Genomic DNA, 20,318 nt, shown 5'->3' with positions numbered 1-20,318 from the left:
ATCTCGTGTCTTTTCATTGATCTTCTGACACGTATTTATATTGTGTGGCCGGGCAGGATGAATACACTGATCGGAGACAGATCCACGGCCTGCGCCTCGGGTGACTCCGGGTATTTTCCCCGTTCTCTGCTTTCTGCCCCTTTTTGAAGCAGATTTTGGATTTTTTTCCATGCTTCTGCCCCATTGTCCGTATCCTCATCCTCCATATTGTCTCCTGGGGCCAAACATAACTTTTCATCTCCACAATGTCGGAAGCGCTGTTCATCCCAGATTTCAGATTCGGCTTCAGGGGAATCGTCTTCCTCCACCTGCTGCGCTGATCATTAGTGTCTCACTCATAGTTACGGGTTTTGTAGCCACAATTTCCTCCTCCATTTTATTTCTTGTATTCCGTATCATTATGATTTTTCATTAGTTTCGTCTGGATTTGTGCGACATTTTCTTCTGAATCTGCCAGTTTCTGATTTTCACAATTTAATTATCAACATTATTAATTTGACAGAACCATTGTTTCAATATTTGATGGCTCATTAATAGGAGGCCGCGTGGTGTCCTGGTGGCCTCAGTGTATCTCTGCAGCGTGGTAATGTCCCACTTCAGGGGAGCAGCGCGCCGCCCATCAGGCCCCAAATAATTCAGGAAAGAGCTGCGGGGAACCACAAGTGCGGCAGAGTGGATGTGGATCGTTCAATATATGGAAAAAACACCAAATTCAGAGGTAAAGCTGCACAGCGGGAGCACACCGTCAGATGTCATGTGCGACACGTGGGGTCGACCACAGGTGACTGACAGCAGAGAGTAGAAGAGCGAGGATCCGGTAACAGCCATGATCGGGGTCAGGAGGGTGCGGACATATATATATATATATATATGTGGGGGATTTTATATATTTCCATGTATCGGTGAAGGGTACTGCTGTATCTTACAATACTGGATATAGACTGAGTGGCGATAACATTTGTATAACGCTCCGCTTGGGCAGGTGCGTCTTCATCCAATGGGTACTCAGGTGTGTGATATCTGTTATGTGACCTGTATTGTGATTGGTTGCAGCCTTCTGTGTTTTTATTATACCATGACTGAGGGCAGCGCTGCCTGAAACGCGTCGGCTCTAATAAAGGACAAGATTTTATTCCATTTTCATCTCCTCCATTCAATATTCGCATGAGCTGGACAAGTGAGTGATGTCCATCATGACTGTTACCGGGGCGGACAGTCGCCTTGGGGCTCCAGCCTGAGTGGGGCTCCAGCCTGAGTGGGTCCCATCTTCTGCCGGAGCCCCGGGCTCATCGTCATTCACTCAGGCCCCACTGCGGGATGGAGGGTCGTCGGTTGGTCTCTGGCCGCCCGGTGATGTCTCCTCTGGTGTCTCCTGCAGGTCGGTTCCTGTCCCTGGAGGAGCTCCGGGCCCTCGTGAAACCCTCTGATGACACCCTGAGGACGGTGAAGCACTGGCTGCAGAAACATGGGGTCCTGAGTTGTGATACTATCGTGACGGGAGACTTCTTACAGTGCCAGATGTATACCAGGTCAGCCGCATGCCGGGGTCACCAGCCTATGGGCAGGATGCCATAGAAGAAGCCCAGGGTCAATCCGTCCAGTGGTTGTCAGTGGCGGAAAGTAGGCGACCAGGGGTGGGAGGAGCCAATCACAGGAAAGGGGAGGAGCCAGAGCTGGCCAGCTGCAGGCAGGCAGGGCAGCTGGTCAGCGGGATGGGGAGGGACGTGTGGCGCTTTTCGCTGTGACCTTTCTCTGTGCCCCCCACATACAGCACAGGATTCGTGTGCTGGGGTCAGAGGGGAAATTCTGAGAATGTTACTGTGCAGCTTCTGAAAATGGTGTAATCTGTCCCCGAATGGCGCTTTCCCGGCTGTGACCTGCCGCACCGCGAGCGTCCTCCTAATCCCCCTGCCCCTCGTGTTACAGGACAGCGGAGGAGCTGCTGCCCGGTGCCCACTTCGTTCGTTACGTGAAGGGAGATGAACACGTCATCAGATCTAGTTCCCCGTACTCCCTGGATGCAGACATCGCACCGCACATCGACTTTGGTGAGCTACCAGTGAGATCGAGGGTAGACCGTCGCCAGCTGCATAGCAGGGATAGCTTGTCGCCAGCCGCATCGCAGTTTTTGGTTGTTGCCAGCCGCAGCGCAGGAGCATCGCAGGGGTAGACGGTCGCCAGCCGCAGCGCAGGAGCATCGCAGGGGTAGACGGTCACCAGCCGCAGTGCAGGAGCATCTCAGGGATATCTTGTCGCCAGCCGCAGCGCAGGAGCATCGCAGGGGTAGTTTGTTGCCAGCCGCTGTGCAGGAGCATGGCAAGGGTAGGTTGTCGCCAGCCCCAGTGCAGGAGCATCGCAGGGGTAGACGGTCGCCAGCCACAGCGCAGGAGCATCGCAGGGGTAGACGGTCACCAGCCGCAGTGCAGGAGCATCTCAGGGATATCTTGTCGCCAGCCGCAGCGCAGGAGCATCGCAGGGGTAGTTTGTTGCCAGCCGCTGTGCAGGAGCATGGCAAGGGTAGGTTGTCGCCAGCCCCAGTGCAGGAGCATCGCAGGGGTAGGTTGTCACCAGCCACAGTGCAGGAGCATCGCAGGGGTAGGTTGTTGCCAGCCACAGTGCAGGAGTCAACTGTCACCAGCTGAGCCTTAGGAGCAGTGCAGTGGTAGACCGTCATTAGCCGCAGCACAGGGGTAGGCTGTCACCAGCTGAGCCTTAGGAGCAGTGCAGTGGTAGACCGTCATTAGCCGCAGCACAGGGGTAGGCTGTCACCAGCTGAGCCTTAGGAGCAGTGCAGTGGTAGACCGTCATTAGCCGCAGCACAGGGGTAGGCTGTCACCAGCTGAGCCTTAGGAGCAGTGCAGAGGTAGACTGTCATTAGCCGCAGCACAGGGGTAGGCTGTCACCAGCTGAGCCTTAGGAGCAGTGCAGTGGTAGACTGTCATTAGCCGCAGCACAGGGGTAGGCTGTCACCAGCTGAGCCTTAGGAGCAGTGCAGTGGTAGACTGTCATTAGCCGCAGCACAGGGGTAGGCTGTCACCAGCTGAGCCTTAGGAGCAGTGCAGTGGTAGACTGTCATTAGCCGCAGCACAGGGGTAGGCTGTCACCAGCTGAGCCTTAGGAGCAGTGCAGTGGTAGACTGTCATTAGCCGCAGCACAGGGGTAGGCTGTCACCAGCTGAGCCTTAGGAGCAGTGCAGTGGTAGACTGTCATTAGCCGCAGGGCAGGGGTAGGCTGTTACCAGCTGAGCCTTAGGAGCAGTGCAGTGGTAGACTGTCATTAGCCGCAGGGCAGGGGTAGGCTGTCACCAGCTGAGCCTTAGGAGCAGTGCAGTGGTAGACTGTCATTAGCCGCAGCACAGGGGTAGGCTGTCACCAGCTGAGCCTTAGGAGCAGTGCAGTGGTAGACTGTCATTAGCCGCAGCACAGGGGTAGGCTGTCACCAGCTGAGCCTTAGGAGCAGTGCAGAGGTAGACTGTCATTAGCCGCAGCACAGGGGTAGGCTGTCACCAGCTGAGCCTTAGGAGCAGTGCAGTGGTAGACTGTCATTAGCCGCAGCACAGGGGTAGGCTGTCACCAGCTGAGCCTTAGGAGCAGTGCAGTGGTAGACTGTCATTAGCCGCAGCACAGGGGTAGGCTGTCACCAGCTGAGCCTTAGGAGCAGTGCAGTGGTAGACCGTCATTAGCCACAGCACAGGGGTAGGCTGTCACCAGCTGAGCCTTAGGAGCAGTGCAGTGGTAGACTGTCATTAGCCGCAGGGCAGGGGTAGGCTGTCACCAGCTGAGCCTTAGGAGCAGTGCAGGGGTAGACTGTCATTAGCCGCAGGGCAGGGGTAGGCTGTCACCAGCTGAGCCTTAGGAGCAGTGCAGAGGTAGACTGTCATTAGCCGCAGCACAGGGGTAGGCTGTCACCAGCTGAGCCTTAGGAGCAGTGCAGAGGTAGACTGTCATTAGCCGCAGGGCAGGGGTAGGCTGTCACCAGCTGAGCCTTAGGAGCAGTGCAGAGGTAGACTGTCATTAGCCGCAGGGCAGGGGTAGGCTGTCACCAGCTGAGCCTTAGGAGCAGTGCAGTGGTAGACTGTCATTAGCCGCAGGGCAGTGGTAGGCTGTCACCAGCTGAGCCTTAGGAGCAGTGCAGTGGTAGACTGTCATTAGCCGCAGCACAGGGGTAGGCTGTCACCAGCTGAGCCTTAGGAGCAGTGCAGAGGTAGACTGTCATTAGCCGCAGGGCAGGGGTAGGCTGTCACCAGCTGAGCCTTAGGAGCAGTGCAGTGGTAGACTGTCATTAGCCGCAGGGCAGGGGTAGGCTGTCACCAGCTGAGCCTTAGGAGCAGTGCAGTGGTAGACTGTCATTAGCCGCAGCACAGGGGTAGGCTGTCACCAGCTGAGCCTTAGGAGCAGTGCAGTGGTAGACTGTCATTAGCCGCAGCACAGGGGTAGGCTGTCACCAGCTGAGCCTTAGGAGCAGTGTAGTGGTAGGCTGTCATTAGCCGCAGCACAGGGGTAGGCTGTCACCAGCTGAGCCTTAGGAGCAGTGCAGAGGTAGACTCATTAGCCGCAGGGCAGGGGTAGGCTGTCACCAGCTGAGCCTTAGGAGCAGTGCAGTGGTAGACTGTCATTAGCCGCAGCACAGGGGTAGGCTGTCACCAGCTGAGCCTTAGGAGCAGTGCAGAGGTAGACTGTCATTAGCCGCAGGGCAGGGGTAGGCTGTCACCAGCTGAGCCTTAGGAGCAGTGCAGAGGTAGACTGTCATTAGCCGCAGCACAGGGGTAGGCTGTCACCAGCTGAGCCTTAGGAGCAGTGCAGAGGTAGACTGTCATTAGCCGCAGCACAGGGGTAGGCTGTCACCAGCTGAGCCTTAGGAGCAGTGTAGTGGTAGACTGTCATTAGCCGCAGCACAGGGGTAGGCTGTCACCAGCTGAGCCTTAGGAGCAGTGCAGAGGTAGACTGTCATTAGCCGCAGGGCAGGGGTAGGCTGTCACCAGCTGAGCCTTAGGAGCAGTGTAGTGGTAGACTGTCATTAGCCGCAGCACAGGGGTAGGCTGTCACCAGCTGAGCCTTAGGAGCAGTGCAGAGGTAGACTGTCATTAGCCGCAGCACAGGGGTAGGCTGTCACCAGCTGAGCCTTAGGAGCAGTGTAGTGGTAGACTGTCATTAGCCGCAGCACAGGGGTAGGCTGTCACCAGCTGAGCCTTAGGAGCAGTGCAGAGGTAGACTGTCATTAGCCGCAGGGCAGGGGTAGGCTGTCACCAGCTGAGCCTTAGGAGCAGTTCAGTGGTAGACTGTCATTAGCCGCAGCACAGGGGTAGGCTGTCACCAGCTGAGCCTTAGGAGCAGTGCAGTGGTAGATCGTCATTAGCCGCAGGGCAGGGGTAGGCTGTCACCAGCTGAGCCTTAGGAGCAGTTCAGTGGTAGACTGTCATTAGCCGCAGCACAGGGGTAGGCTGTCACCAGCTGAGCCTTAGGAGCAGTGTAGTGGTAGACTGTCATTAGCCGCAGCACAGGGGTAGGCTGTCACCAGCTGAGCCTTAGGAGCAGTGCAGTGGTAGACTGTCATTAGCCGCAGCACAGGGGTAGGCTGTCATTAGCCGCAGGGCAGGGGTAGGCCGTTTCCCTCTTCAGTGCAGGATTGGGGGTACGCAGATTTCTGCAGACTACATCCACATGATTGCCGATATCCCCATCTCGCTCACACCCCGGGGTCTCTCTTTCAGTCGGAGGACTGCATCGGTTTTCAAAGGATCGGAAAGTACTGAGACGTGGAAAAGGGGCAGAAGATAACGTGGCTGTGGAGTTCCACCTGGGCGTCACCCCGTCCATCCTGCGACAAAGATACAATCTGTCCGACAGTGATGTGGGGACACATCCAAACAACAGCCAGGCCTGTGCTCAGGTAGAAACCCCTCCCCCTGGACTCATCGGCACAGGTCCAGCTGTGGCCTTCAGTCAGCAGCGCTCCCACCGTGTGCATCAATCAGTGTATATACCCCTCCGCTCCTGGGAGAGAGGGCCGGATATATACCCCTCCGCTCCTGGGAGAGAGGGCCGGATATATACCCCTCCGCTCCCGGGAGAGAGGGCCGGATATATACCCCTCCGCTCCCGAGAGAGAGGACCGGATATATACCCCTCCGCTCCTGGGAGAGAGGGCCGGATATATACCCCTCCGCTCCTGGGAGAGAGGGCCGGATATATACCCCTCCGCTCCCGGGAGAGAGGGCCGGATATATACCCCTCCGCTCCCGAGAGAGAGGACCGGATATATACCCCTCCGCTCCAGGGAGAGAGGGCCGGATATATACCCCTCCGCTCCAGGGAGAGAGGGCCGGATATATACCCCTCCGCTCCTGGGAGAGAGGACCGGATATATACCCCTCTGCTCCTGGGAGAGAGGGCCGCATATATACCCCTCCGCTCCTGGGAGAGAGGACCGGATATATACCCCTCTGCTCCTGGGAGAGAGGACCGGATATATACCCCTCTGCTCCTGGGAGAGAGGGCCGCATATATACCCCTCCGCTCCTGGGAGAGAGGACCGGATATATACCCCTCCGCTCCCGAGAGAGAGGGCCGGATATATACCCCTCCGCTCCCGGGAGAGAGGGCCGGATATATACCCCTCTGCTCCTGGGAGAGAGGGCCGGATATATACCCCTCCGCTCCCGGGAGAGAGGGCCGGATATATACCCCTCTGCTCCTGGGAGAGAGGGCCGGATATATACCCCTCCGCTCCAGGGAGAGAGGGCCGGATATATACCCCTCCGCTCCTGGGAGAGAGGACCGGATATATACCCCTCTGCTCCTGGGAGAGAGGGCCGCATATATACCCCTCCGCTCCCGGGAGAGAGGGCCGGATATATACCCCTCCGCTCCCGGGAGAGAAGTCCACATGGGCCAGATATTTACCCCTCCGCTCCCGGGAGAGAGGGCCGGATATATACCCCTCCGCTGCCAGGAGAGAGGGCCGGATATTTACCCCTCCGCTCCCGGGAGAGAGGGCCGGATATATACCCCTCCGCTCCTGGAGAGAGGGCTGGATATATACCCCTCCGCTCCCAGGAGAGAGGGCCGGATATATACCCCTCTGCTGCCAGGAGAGAGGGCCAGATATATACCCCTCTCCTCTGCTCCTGGGAGAGAGGGCCGGATATATACCCCTCTGCTCCTGGGAGAGAGGGCCGGATATATACCCCTCCGCTCCCGGGAGAGAGGGCCGGATATATACCCCTCCGCTCCTGGAGAGAGGGCCGGATATATACCCCTCCGCTGCCAGGAGAGAGGGCCAGATATATACCCCTCCGCTCCTGGGAGAGAGGGCCGGATATATACCCCTCTGCTGCCAGGAGAGAGGGCCAGATATATACCCCTCCGCTCCTGGGAGAGAGGGCCGGATATATACCCCTCTGCTGCCAGGAGAGAGGGCCAGATATATACCCCTCCGCTCCCGGGAGAGAGGGCCGGATATATACCCCTCCGCTCCCGGGAGAGAGGGCCGGATATATACCCCTCCGCTCCTGGGAGAGAGGGCCGGATATATACCCCTCCGCTCCCGGGAGAGAGGGCCGGATATATACCCCTCTGCTCCCGGGAGAGAAGTCCACATGGGCCAGATATATACCCCTCCGCCCCCGGGAGAGAGGGCCGGATATATACCCCTCTGCTCCCGGGAGAGAAGTCCACATGGGCCGGATATATACCCCTCTGCTCCCAGAAGAGAGGGCCGGATATATACCCCTCCGCTCCTGGGAGAGAAGTCCACATGGGCCGGATATATACCCCTCTGCTCCCGGGAGAGAAGTCCACATGGGCCGGATATATACCCCTCCGCTCCTGGGGAGAAGTCCACATGGGCCGGATATATACCCCTCTGCTCCCGGGAGAGAAGTCCACATGGGCCGGATATATACCCCTCCGCTCCTGGGAGAGAAGTCCACATGGGCCGGATATATACCCCTCTGCTCCCGGGAGAGAGGGCCGGATATATACCCCTCCGCTCCTGGGAGAGAGGGCCGGATATATACCCCTCCGCTCCCGGGAGAGAGGGCCGGATATATACCCCTCTGCTCTCGGGAGAGAAGTCCACATGGGCCGGATATATACCCCTCTGCTCCCAGAAGAGAGGGCCGGATATATACCCCTCCGCTCCCGGGAGAGAAGTCCACATGGGCCGGATATATACCCCTCTGCTCCCAGAAGAGAGGGCCGGATATATACCCCTCCGCTCCTGGGGAGAAGTCCACATGGGCCGGATATATACCCCTCTGCTCCTGGGAGAGAGGGCCGGATATATACCCCTCCGCTCCTGGGAGAGAGGGCCGGATATATACCCCTCTGCTCCTGGGAGAGAGGGCCGGATATATACCCCTCCGCTCCTGGGAGAGAGGGCCGGATATATACCCCTCTGCTCCTGGGAGAGAGGGCCGGATATATACCCCTCCGCTCCTGGGAGAGAGGGCCGGATATATACCCCTCCGCTCCCGGGAGAGAAGTCCACATGGGCCGGATATATACTCCTCTGCTCCCGGGAGAGAGGGCCGGATATATACCCCTCCGCTCCTGGGAGAGAGGGCCGGATATATACCCCTCCGCTCCCAGGAGAGAGGACCGGATATATACCCCTCCGCTCCTGGGAGAGAGAGCCGGATATATACCCCTCCGCTCCAGGGAGAGAGGGCCGGATATATACCCCTCCGCTCCTGGGAGAGAGGGCCGGATATATACCCCTCCGCTCCTGGGAGAGAGGGCCGGATATATACCCCTCCGCTCCTGGGAGAGAGGGCCGGATATATACCCCTCTGCTCCTGGGAGAGAGGGCCGGATATATACCCCTCTGCTCCCGGGAGAGAGGGCCGGATATATACCCCTCCGCTCCCGGGAGAGAGGGCCGGATATATACCCCTCCGCTCCTGGGAGAGAGGGCCGGATATATACCCCTCTGCTCCTGGGAGAGAGGGCCGGATATATACCCCTCCGCTCCCGGGAGAGAAGTCCACATGGGCCAGATATATACCCCTCCGCTCCCGGGAGAGAGGGCCGGATATATACCCCTCCGCTCCCGGGAGAGAGGGCCGGATATATACCCCTCTGCTCCCGGGAGAGAGGGCCGGATATATACCCCTCCGCTCCAGGGAGAGAGGGCCGGATATATACCCCTCCGCTCCTGGGAGAGAGGACCGGATATATACCCCTCTGCTCCTGGGAGAGAGGGCCGCATATATACCCCTCCGCTCCCGGGAGAGAGGGCCGGATATATACCCCTCCGCTCCCGGGAGAGAAGTCCACATGGGCCAGATATATACCCCTCCGCTCCCGGGAGAGAGGGCCGGATATATACCCCTCCGCTCCCGGGAGAGAGGGCCGGATATATACCCCTCCGCTGCCAGGAGAGAGGGCCGGATATTTACCCCTCCGCTCCCGGGAGAGAGGGCCGGATATATACCCCTCCGCTCCTGGAGAGAGGGCTGGATATATACCCCTCCGCTCCCAGGAGAGAGGGCCGGATATATACCCCTCTGCTGCCAGGAGAGAGGGCCAGATATATACCCCTCCGCTCCCGGGAGAGAAGTCCACATGGGCCGGATATATACCCCTCTGCTCCCAGAAGAGAGGGCCGGATATATACCCCTCCGCTCCTGGGGAGAAGTCCACATGGGCCGGATATATACCCCTCTGCTCCTGGGAGAGAGGGCCGGATATATACCCCTCCGCTCCTGGGAGAGAGGGCCGGATATATACCCCTCTGCTCCTGGGAGAGAGGGCCGGATATATACCCCTCCGCTCCTGGGAGAGAGGACCGGATATATACCCCTCCGCTCCTGGGAGAGAGGGCCGGATATATACCCCTCCGCTCCCAGGAGAGAGGGCCGGATATATACCCCTCCGCTCCCGAGAGAGAGGGCCGGATATATACCCCTCCGCTCCTGGGAGAGAGGGCCGGATATTTACCCCTCCGCTCCTGGGAGAGAGGACCGGATATATACCCCTCCGCTCCCGGGAGAGAGGGCCGGATATATACCCCTCCGCTCCTGGGGAGAAGTCCACATGGGCCGGATATATACCCCTCTGCTCCCAGAAGAGAGGGCCGGATATATACCCCTCCGCTCCCGGGAGAGAAGTCCACATGGGCCGGATATATACCCCTCTGCTCCCGGGAGAGAGGGCCGGATATATACCCCTCCGCTCCTGGGGAGAAGTCCACATGGGCCGGATATATACCCCTCTGCTCCCAGAAGAGAGGGCCGGATATATACCCCTCCGCTCCCGGGAGAGAAGTCCACATGGGCCGGATATATACCCCTCTGCTCCCGGGAGAGAGGGCCGGATATATACCCCTCCGCTCCTGGGGAGAAGTCCACATGGGCCGGATATATACCCCTCTGCTCCTGGGAGAGAGGGCCGGATATATACCCCTCTGCTCCCGGGAGAGAGGGCCGGATATATACCCCTCTGCTCCCGGGAGAGAGGGCCGGATATATACCCCTCCGCTCCTGGGGAGAAGTCCACATGGGCCGGATATATGCCCTTCTGGGAAGATCTGAGGAGGTGGTTTGTAACAGTCACCTAGCAGGTTAGCAATGTAATTATTTTTATTCCTTAGGTCCATGGTCTAACAGTAATTCTGGGAAGATGGTCACAATGAGATTACCCCGGTCCACAAGATCCCAGCCTGGGTCTGTAATTCCGCAGCCCTCGTACCAGGCAATACCCACTGTCTCCCAGCTTTTGGATGGCCACAGCTTTTGTTTCTCCTTCCAGTCTAGTCTATAGTCACAGTCCATGCTCCATATAGTGCAGTCCTAACCGGGGTTTTCCAAACGTCTTTTTTGGGTTCAGTGAGGGTAAGAGGGGCAGACCTGTATTCAACCAGATGGAGCCATGGGTCCTTGGGCTGTTCCTGAAGAGGATCTCTCGACAGAGGGAGCCCGAGACTTTTTATATCCACAGCTCCTTTCAGGTTATTCTTCCACAGGATTGGAGGAGGGTGGGGCGGGGTCCCGGGTGGGGCGGGGTCCCGGGTGGGGCGGGGTCCCGGGTGGGGCGGGGTCCCGGGTGGGGCGGGGTCCCGGGTGGGGCGGGGTCCCGGGTGGCGCGGGGTCCCGGGTGGCGCGGGGTCCCTCGGTGTAAACTGTAGTAGGCCGATGCAATTTGAAATCAGCAGGCATTCACAAATTAACATAGGACAAAAGTCAGCGTACAGTCTCATATGAAACAATGGCCTAATTGAGGCCTCTGAGACACTAACAAGTAATGGAATGATTGCTTTTACCTTTATCTTATAACAAACAGGCATTCCTCACATGTATTCAGCGTATCTGGAAGCCGTAAATCATGCTGCTGAGGCGATGAAAACTATATCTCCGAGCAATAACAAATACTCGCTCATCACTACTTCTTACACATTTGTGGTTTCTTCTCAGTTTCTGGAGCAGTATTTCAGTCCTGCTGACCTCTCCGAGTTTATGAGCCTCTTCGGAAAAAGTTTTGAGCACCGCCGTGAGGTGGATCAGGTGGTCGGACAGCAGGGCGGAGGACGGGCCGGAATAGAGGCCAGCTTGGATGTGCAGTATATCATGAGTATGGGCGCCAACATATCCACCTGGGTGTTCAGTAACCCCGGTAAGTTTTAGGTTTAGGGGCTTCTCTTGTGATTCCCTGCACTGTACACGGGCTCACCAGTCCTCTCCTCAGGCCGCCACGAGTCCCAGGAGCCATTCCTAGACTGGATCTTACTGCTCAGTAACATGACCTTTCTCCCCTGGGTCCACACCATCAGCTACGGTGATGATGAAGACAGTCTTTCTCTGGCTTTCATGCAGAGAATCAATGTGGAGTTCATGAAGGCGGCCGCCCGGGGCCTCTCCATCCTGTTTGCGTCAGGTAACTAGATACAAGTAGGGTTCGCAACTCTCGTCATCTGTGGGGCCTCACGGATTGTCCTGGACAGTAGACCATCCATAGACCAGTAGTGATGAGCGAGTGTACTCGTTGCCCGGGTTTTCCTGAGCACGATCGGGTGTCCTCCTTTTTTAGTGTTCGGAGTTTTAGTTTTCATCCCGGCAGCTGAATGATTTACAGCTACTAGCCAGCTTGATTACATGAGGGGATTCCCGCAGCCTGGCTAGTAGCTGTAAATCATTCAGCTGCCGCGATGAAAACTAAATCTCCAAGCACTAACAAATACTCGGAGGTGACCCGAACAACGAGAACACTCGCTGATCAATAGTAACAAGCCCTCATGTAAGGCCTTGTGCTCGTACCTTGCAGTAATCAGGGCTCCTCCTCGTTGCGATTCTTTCCTTACATCCCCCATACGCTGACACCAATTTATAGGGCGACAAATGATAACTTTCATGTCACCAATGGGACGTTTATCCAGGGACCTTGTCTGACGCTTCCCCTACATTGGGGTAGTTGGCTCCTGCCCCCCATGGTTTGTGCTGTCTTCTGTGGCCATACGTTAGGGTGAGAGGCTGAACACAAGTTGAAGAAAATATTGAAAATCCCTACAATGAGCGAAGTATCGATCAATCTGGAGACGTGGCCATGGGTGAACATGACACAGAGGCAGGTGGAGCCCCGTCTGGCGTATTTCAGCAGCCCCCCACTCTTGTCTGATGGAGCAGGAATCCAGGGTGTAGCAAGGAGCGGCTGCGCTCTGGTCCACCATGAGAAGCTTGCACCCCGGCTCAGACTAGAATATTTCCCCCATAACTAGACCTTCAGAAGACGTTGAGCATGAGATGGTAATATCCATCCTACACCAAGAGTCGGGGTGCGGATGGCCGCACGTCCTTACCTTTCCTGCAGAGATCGATGGGTGCGTGTCAGTGCCCTTGGAAGAAGCAATCACGCGAAACTGAAACACCCCCCAGTGCACTCCCTGCCTGATTTGCATGTGTTAGGTTTATCATGACTGATGAATGGATCTCAGGAAATGTCTTCCCTCTATTTTGTCAAGACATAAGATTGTAGAAGATTTTTTGAGACCACTTTGACGTTGGTTGATGGGCAGGCATGATTTGGCCAAATTTGTGCAAAGCGTCTCATTTTTTCCTAGTATACAGAAGCCGTATTGCTCTTTATATTTCAGATATTTCACATCGACATTCTTTAGCACGATAGAGTGCTACCGTGTTTTGTATAAGATTGTAAATGACAGCGATCACCGCTGGGGCTTTAACACAGCCCCTTTATTGCGGTGGCATGTGTGAAGCATGGAAGTGGAGGAACCGAGGCGAGCGACAGCTGTGCGTGAAAAGCCTTCCTCCAGCTCCTGCTTCACAAGGAAACACCACTCCTAATTATCAGACGTCCCGTCAAGTCATGAGTCCACGTAAGAATGGACTGAGGTCACGTCGCTCATTTACTCCCAAAGATCAATAAACCTCGGTCACCACCGGATACCAGGACTGGCTCCAGAAACGAGTCCCCAAAACGCAGACAGTTGGGGTCAGTTCTATCTGCCGGTCTCATACGAGCCATCACTCTTGGGGAACCTTTACCCAGCAAACATGAAGGCATAGGTTCACCAATGCGATTCTGCCAGGATGGAATGGTCGTCCCTATGTAGAATCGCCCACAAGTACGTTGTGCGCTTAGCTGCCGCCTCCATTATCACAGGACATATGTGCGCCGTCTGCACTGCAGCGTCCCCTCATGTTCTCCTGTGCAGCCAGTCTGGTTCTTCCATTGTATAAATCCACCTTTCACCACAATGCCTGTAACAATTCTGCTTCTGAAGGACTTTATTCTGCCTCTCTTGTGCCCAACAACTCTCCTTCGGTGACTGTTTGCTGCTGATTTTCCAGGTGATGATGGCGCCGGATGCCGACAAGTGTCTAAAGACAAAAACGTGTTCCGCCCGAGCTTCCCGGCCTCCAGGTGAGTGTCCACGTGTACCATGAACCCCGGGGGTCCATGCACTGGACATTGGGAGCCTCACACCTGTGTCTTTCCACAGCCCCTATGTGACCACTGTGGGAGGAACCTCTTTTAAGAACCCGTTCCAGGTCACTTATGAGGTGACAGATTACATCAGCGGGGGAGGGTTCAGCAATGTCTTCTCTATGCCCGACTACCAGGTAAGGTGCCATGATGTCCTAGTACTTGCTGGTCAGGACAGAGGAGCTCTGTGGGTCACCCTGCTCGTATATCCCCAAGGTCTCTGCAGTATCACAGTATTTCACGTCCTCAGTGAAGATGCCACCAGAGAGTTACTACAACCGCAGCGGGCGGGCATATCCCGACGTGGCAGCTCTGTCTGACAACTACTGGGTGGTGATGAATCGTGTCCCAGTTCCCTGGGTGTCGGGAACCTCTGTAAGTATCCAAAAACCATCTTCCTGTTCATGTTGTAGTCATACATTTGTGATGTGCAAAAAATATAGTCTAAGAGTAAACGGTAAAAAAGTGCCCACCATCCATCGACAACCCACCCAGACCCACGGCCTCCCTCGTCTAAATCTGTCTTCTCTCCTCTCTTCGTCTCTTCTTTCACTGGCCTCTCCCCCTGGCCTTTTCTCCCCTCTTCTCCTTTGGTCTTTTCTCTCTGGTCTCTTCTCCCCTGGCCATTTTTCTCCTCTCCTCTGGTCTCTCCTCCTCCCCCCATCTCTTTCCCCTCCCCCTGACCTCCTCACCCGAGCGTTTTTGACCCGCTCTCCTCCTCTTCTCTCCGACCGGCCTCTTCCCTCCTGTCCTCTGGTCTCTTCCCGTGACCTCTTCCCTCTCTTTGCTGTGGCCTTTTCCATTCTCTTTTCCCGTGGTCTCTTCCCTTCTCTTTTCCCGTGGTCTCTTCCTTTCTCTTTTCCCGTGGCCTTTTCCCTTCTTTCCCTTTGTCTCTTCCCTCCTCCTCTCTCTTTTTGTCTCTTCCCTCCGCTCCCTTTTGTCTCTTCCCTCCTCTTTTCCCTTTTGTCTCTTCCCTCCTCTCCCTTATGTCTCTTCCCTCCTCCTCTCCCTTTTGTCTCTTCCCTCCTCCTCTCCCTTTTTGTCTCTTCCCACCTCCTCTCCCTTTTGTCTCTTCCCTCCTCCTCTCCCTTTTGTCTCTTCCCTCCTTCTCTCCCTTTTTGTCTCTTCCCACCTCCTCTCCCTTTTTGTCTCTTCCCTCCTCCTCTCCCTTTTGTCTCTTCCCTCCTTCTCTCCCTTTTGTCTCTTCCCTCCTCCTCTCCCTTTTGTCTCTTCCCTCCTCCTCTCCCTTTATCTCTTCCCTCCTCCTCTCCCTTTTTCTCTTCCCTCCTCCTCTCCTTTTTGTCTCTTCCCACCTCCTCTCCCTTTTTGTCTCTTCCCACCTCCTCTCGCCCTTTTGTCTCTTCCTCCTCCTCTCCCTTTTGTCTCTTCCCTCCTCCTCTCCCTTTTTGTCTCTTCCCTCCTCCTCTCCCTTTTGTCTCTTCCCTCCTCCTCTCCCTTTTGTCTCTTCCCTCCTCCTCTCCCTTTTGTCTCTTCCCTCCTCCTCTCCCTTTTGTCTCTTCCCTCCTCCTCTCCCTTTTGTCTCTTCCCTCCTCCTCTCCCTTTTGTCTCTTCCCTCCTCCTCTCCTTTTTGTCTCTTCCCTCCTCTCCTTTTTGTCTCTTCCCTCTTCCTCTCCCTTTTTGTCTCTTCCCTCTTCCTCTCCCTTTTTGTCTCTTCCCTCCTCCTCTCCCTTTTGTCTCTTCCCTCCTCCTCTCCCTTGGACCCCTCCCTTTTTCTCTCCTCTCTTCTCCTCTGACCTTTTCCCGCCTCTTTCCTCCTCTCCCCGTCTCCTTCTTAGTATCCCCCATCATGCGTCCTCTTCTCATTCATGTCCCAGTTTCTCCTCCTTCTGGAAAGTTCCTGGATGACGTGTGGTGGGTGTAGATGTGCGCACGACCCATCACAGCATTCAGAGCGCAGTCTCTTGGTAGTCATCCCTGTCCCTTCATTGTCACGTTGCAGGCCTCCACCCCGGTATTCGGTGGGATTCTCGCCCTAATTAATGATCAGCGGATACAGAGAGGTCTCTCCCCTTTGGGTTTTGTGAATCCAGCACTGTACCGTCTACGTGGGAACGGCACCGATGCCCTATATGATGTAAGTTGTATTCGTGGACCACGTGGTGCAGGCGTCTCGTCCAGCATGGAATCACCTTTATGAGGAGGCATGGAGGATTGTGGTGGCGATGACTGCAGCCTGGGCACGACCAGCAAGATCAGATATACGGACATATTCACTGTGCACTAATGACGCTCCAAGACCCACATGTGGCAGCCATCCCAGATGTCCTGGTCTACCTCCGACCCCTCCGGTACCCTTCTCCTAATGATCCTAGATGTCCTAGTCTACCCCCGACCCTCCAGCACGCTGCCTCTTAATGATCCCAGGTGTCCTAGTCTACCTCTGACACCCCCTTTTCATAATGATCCCTGGTGTCTTTGTCTACCCCGACACCTCTCCCCCCCCCCCAGTGATCCCCGGTGTCCTACTCTACCCGCGACCCCTGCCCTAAAATGGTCCTAGATGTCCTAGTCTTACCCCCGACCCCTCCGGCACGCTGCCTCTTAATGTTCCCAGGTGTCCTAGTATACCCCCGACCCCTCTGGCTCCCCCCCTCCTTATGATCCTAGATGTCCTAGTCGACCCCTCCGGCACGCTGCCTCTTAATAATCCCAGGTGTCCTAGTCTACCCCCGACCCCTCCGCCACCCCTCCCCTTAATGATCCCAGGTGTCCTAGGCTACCCCCGACCTTCCATCCTGACCTTCCAGCACCCATCCGAATGATCCCCTGATACTTTCTCCTCTCACCCGCAGGTCACAGAAGGATGTCACCTCTCTTGTTTTGATGACCAGGTTCTCGCACAAGGATTTTGTGCTGCTCCCAGTTGGGACCCAGTGACTGGTTGGGGGACACCAAACTACCCAGCACTTCTGAAGTCATTACTGTGAAGATCACTTCCACAGCTGAATCCTCCAGATAAAAAGGATCAAGAAAACAAAAAAATAAAGTCAAATGATGATTGATGATCGTGAGGGTGGCGATGCTTCTGGTTCCTTCCTCAACAGATAACAGAAGCCACTGAAACCAGAATCTGTAGATACAAGAAGAGTAAAAACTGCCCAAGTCACATTTATATTATGCTGCAAAACCATCCGGGCCAGAGTCAGAACAAGCCCCCATTGGGTTAGCGCCGTTGGGTTAGTGCCGTTGGGTTAGCCCTATCTTTCTCCAATCTCTGGTTTGTCTCTCTACAATTCCCAACTTTTACCCCGGTGACATTATCGCCTTCCTTGTGTACCTCACCCCTTTTCGGCTTCGTTCAGATGAATGTTGTCAGGATTGGATCCACATCGCATATTGGCTGTCACCAGTGTGAGCTCTGTGTCTGGTCCATCGCACCCAACGTTAGCCTGAACGAGGCCTGATAGCACGTCCATCCGCTCTGGTGGCCCCACGTCGGGTACAGACGGCACCTCATTGATCTGGATTTTCTGGAGAGTTCAGCACTGGAGCTGACGCTTTTGTTTCATCTCAGGGAGTGCAGATTTGCACATTATTATTGGAGTCTTCTCGGTCTGTTGATTGTAATTTAGAGACTTTCCTTTCCCCGTCTTCATCCTTGTCTGATCAGGTTCCTGAGGGCCAAGGTACTGACAAAGGTAGGAGCCACAAGTAGGACCAGACCATCCGGGCTGCATTACTCTGGATCTGTAAATATGGGCCCCCAGTACGACCCTGGCATCAGTGCCGCTGCCGCCCTCTCAGAAATGTTCTGGCTGCTGTGACTTTTCTTTTGCTGCTTGGTTTGATTTTAATAAATGATTGATTTCTTACATGGTTCGTCTGATTATCCTGTAGGTATTGTGTCATCAACAAGTGGCAGAGGAGGCAGGAGAGTGAGGAGGCTGACGAGGCGGGAGAGCGAGGAGGCGGTAGAGCAAGGACCCGAGGAGGCGGGAGAGCGAGGGGCCCACAAGGTGGGAGAGCAAGGGGCCGAGGAGGCGGGAAAGCGAGGGGCCGACGAGGCGGGAGAGCGAGGAGGCAGGAGAACAAGGGGCCGAGGAGGCGGGAGAGCGAGGAGGCAGGAGAACAAGGGGCCGAGGAGGCGGGAGAGTGAGGGGCTGATGAGGCGGGAGAGCGAGGAGGCGGGAGAGCGAGGGGCCGAGGAGGCGGGAGAACAAGGGGCCGAGGAGGCGGGAGAGCGAGGAGGCGGTAGAGCGAGGACCCGAGGAGGCGGGAGAGCGAGGAGGCGGGAGAGCGAGGGGCCGAGGAGGCGGGAGAGCGAGGAGGCGGGAGAGCGAGGGGCCGAGGAGGCGGGAGAGCGAGGAGGCGGGAGAGCGAGGGGCCGAGGAGGCGGGAGAACAAGGGGCCGAGGAGGCGGGAGAGCGAGGAGGCGGGAGAGCGAGGACCCGAGGAGGCGGGAGAGCGAGGAGGCGGGAGAGCGAGGGGCCGAGGAGGCGGGAGAGCGAGGAGGCGGGAGAGCGAGGGGCCGAGGAGGCAGGAGAACAAGGGGCCGAGGAGGCGGGAGAGTGAGGGGCTGATGAGGCGGGAGAGCGAGGAGGCGGGAGAGCGAGGGGCCGAGGAGGCGGGAGAACAAGGGGCCGAGGAGGCGGGAGAGCGAGGAGGCGGTAGAGCGAGGACCCGAGGAGGCGGGAGAGCGAGGAGGCGGGAGAGCGAGGGGCCGAGGAGGCGGGAGAGCGAGGAGGCGGGAGAGCGAGGGGCCGAGGAGGCGGGAGAGCGAGGAGGCGGGAGAGCGAGGGGCCGAGGAGGCGGGAGAGCGAGGGGCCGAGGAGGCGGGAGAGCGAGGAGGCGGGAGAGCGAGGGGCCGAGGAGGCGGGAGAACGAGGGGCCGAGGAGGCGGGAGAGCGAGGAGGCGGGAGAGCGAGGGGCCGAGGAGGCGGGAGAACGAGGGGCCGAGGAGGCGGGAGAGCGAGGAGGCGGGAGAGCGAGGGGCCGAGGAGGCGGGAGAACGAGGGGCCGAGGAGGCGGAAGAGCGAGGAGGCAGGAGAACAAGGGGCCGAGGAGGCGGGAGAGCGAGGGGCCGAGGAGGCGGGAGAGCGAGGGGCCGAGGAGGCGGAAGAGCGAGGAGGCGGGAGAACAAGGGGCCGAGGAGGCGGGAGAGCGAGGGGCCGAGGAGGCGGGAGAGCGAGGGGCCGAGGAGGCGGGAGAGCGAGGGGCCGAGGAGGCGGGAGAGCGAGGGGCCGAGGAGGCGGAAGAGCGAGGGGCCGAGGAGGCGGGAGAGCGAGGGGCCGAGGAGGCGGGAGAGCGAGGAGGCGGGAGAGCGAGGGGCCGAGGAGGCGGGAGAGCGAGGAGGCGGGAGAGCGAGGGGCCGAGGAGGCGGGAGAGCGAGGAGGCGGGAGAGCGAGGGGCCGAGGAGGCGGGAGAGCGAGGAGGCGGGAGAGCGAGGGGCCGAGGAGGCGGGAGAACGAGGGGCCGAGGAGGCGGGAGAGCGAGGAGGCGGGAGAACAAGGGGCCGAGGAGGCGGGAGAGCGAGGGGCCGAGGAGGCGGGAGAGCGAGGGGCCGAGGAGGCGGGAGAACGAGGAGGCGGGAGAGCGAGGGGCCGAGGAGGCGGGAGAGCGAGGGGCCGAGGAGGCGGGAGAGCGAGGGGCCGAGGAGGCGGGAGAGCGAGGAGGCGGGAGAACAAGGGGCCGAGGAGGCGGGAGAGCGAGGGGCCGAGGAGGCGGGAGAGCGAGGGGCCGAGGAGGCGGGAGAGCGAGGAGGCGGGAGAGCGAGGGGCCGAGGAGGCGGGAGAACAAGGGGCCGAGGAGGCGGGAGAGCGAGGGGCCGAGGAGGCGGGAGAGCGAGGGGCCGAGGAGGCGGAAGAGCGAGGAGGCGGGAGAGCGAGGGGCCGAGGAGGCGGGAGAGCGAGGAGGCGGGAGAGCGAGGGGCCGAGGAGGCGGGAGAGCGAGGAGGCGGGAGAGCGAGGGGCCGAGGAGGCGGGAGAGCGAGGAGGCGGGAGAGCGAGGGGCCGAGGAGGCGGGAGAGCGAGGAGGCGGGAGAGCGAGGGGCCGAGGAGGCGGGAGAACGAGGGGCCGAGGAGGCGGAAGAGCGAGGAGGCAGGAGAACAAGGGGCCGAGGAGGCGGGAGAGCGAGGGGCCGAGGAGGCGGGAGAGCGAGGGGCCGAGGAGGCGGGAGAGCGAGGAGGCGGGAGAGCGAGGGGCCGAGGAGGCGGGAGAACAAGGGGCCGAGGAGGCGGGAGAGCGAGGGGCCGAGGAGGCGGGAGAGCGAGGGGCCGAGGAGGCGGAAGAGCGAGGGGCCGAGGAGGCGGGAGAGCGAGGGGCCGAGGAGGCGGGAGAGCGAGGGGCCGAGGAGGCGGGAGAGCGAGGGGCCGAGGAGGCGGGAGAGCGAGGAGGTGGGAAAGTGAGGGGCCGAGGAGA

At 58.2% G+C, this 20,318-nt stretch overlaps 1 protein-coding gene across 1 annotated transcript in view; it reads left to right on the top strand.

The window, feature by feature from the left end:
* TPP1 (tripeptidyl peptidase 1) overlaps positions 1–17,773 on the top strand; it is a 43,333-nt gene extending 25,560 nt beyond the window's left edge. Inside the window, exons 4-13 of the mRNA XM_069759623.1 lie at positions 1,379–1,529; positions 1,927–2,048; positions 5,711–5,889; positions 11,414–11,612; positions 11,685–11,873; positions 13,805–13,877; positions 13,957–14,077; positions 14,157–14,315; positions 15,901–16,035; positions 16,754–17,773. Coding sequence (XP_069615724.1) covers positions 1,379–1,529; positions 1,927–2,048; positions 5,711–5,889; positions 11,414–11,612; positions 11,685–11,873; positions 13,805–13,877; positions 13,957–14,077; positions 14,157–14,315; positions 15,901–16,035; positions 16,754–16,888 — 1,463 coding nt within the window. The 3' untranslated portion in view covers positions 16,889–17,773. The remainder of the gene's footprint in view (positions 1–1,378; positions 1,530–1,926; positions 2,049–5,710; positions 5,890–11,413; positions 11,613–11,684; positions 11,874–13,804; positions 13,878–13,956; positions 14,078–14,156; positions 14,316–15,900; positions 16,036–16,753) is intronic.
* Positions 17,774–20,318: the final 2,545 nt, after the last annotated feature.

Source organism: Ranitomeya imitator, chromosome 3, assembly GCF_032444005.1.
Source record: "Ranitomeya imitator isolate aRanImi1 chromosome 3, aRanImi1.pri, whole genome shotgun sequence".
NCBI lineage: Eukaryota > Metazoa > Chordata > Amphibia > Anura > Dendrobatidae > Ranitomeya > Ranitomeya imitator.
Note: the sequence above shows the minus strand (reverse complement) of the source record. Positions and strands in the feature narration are given on the sequence as shown.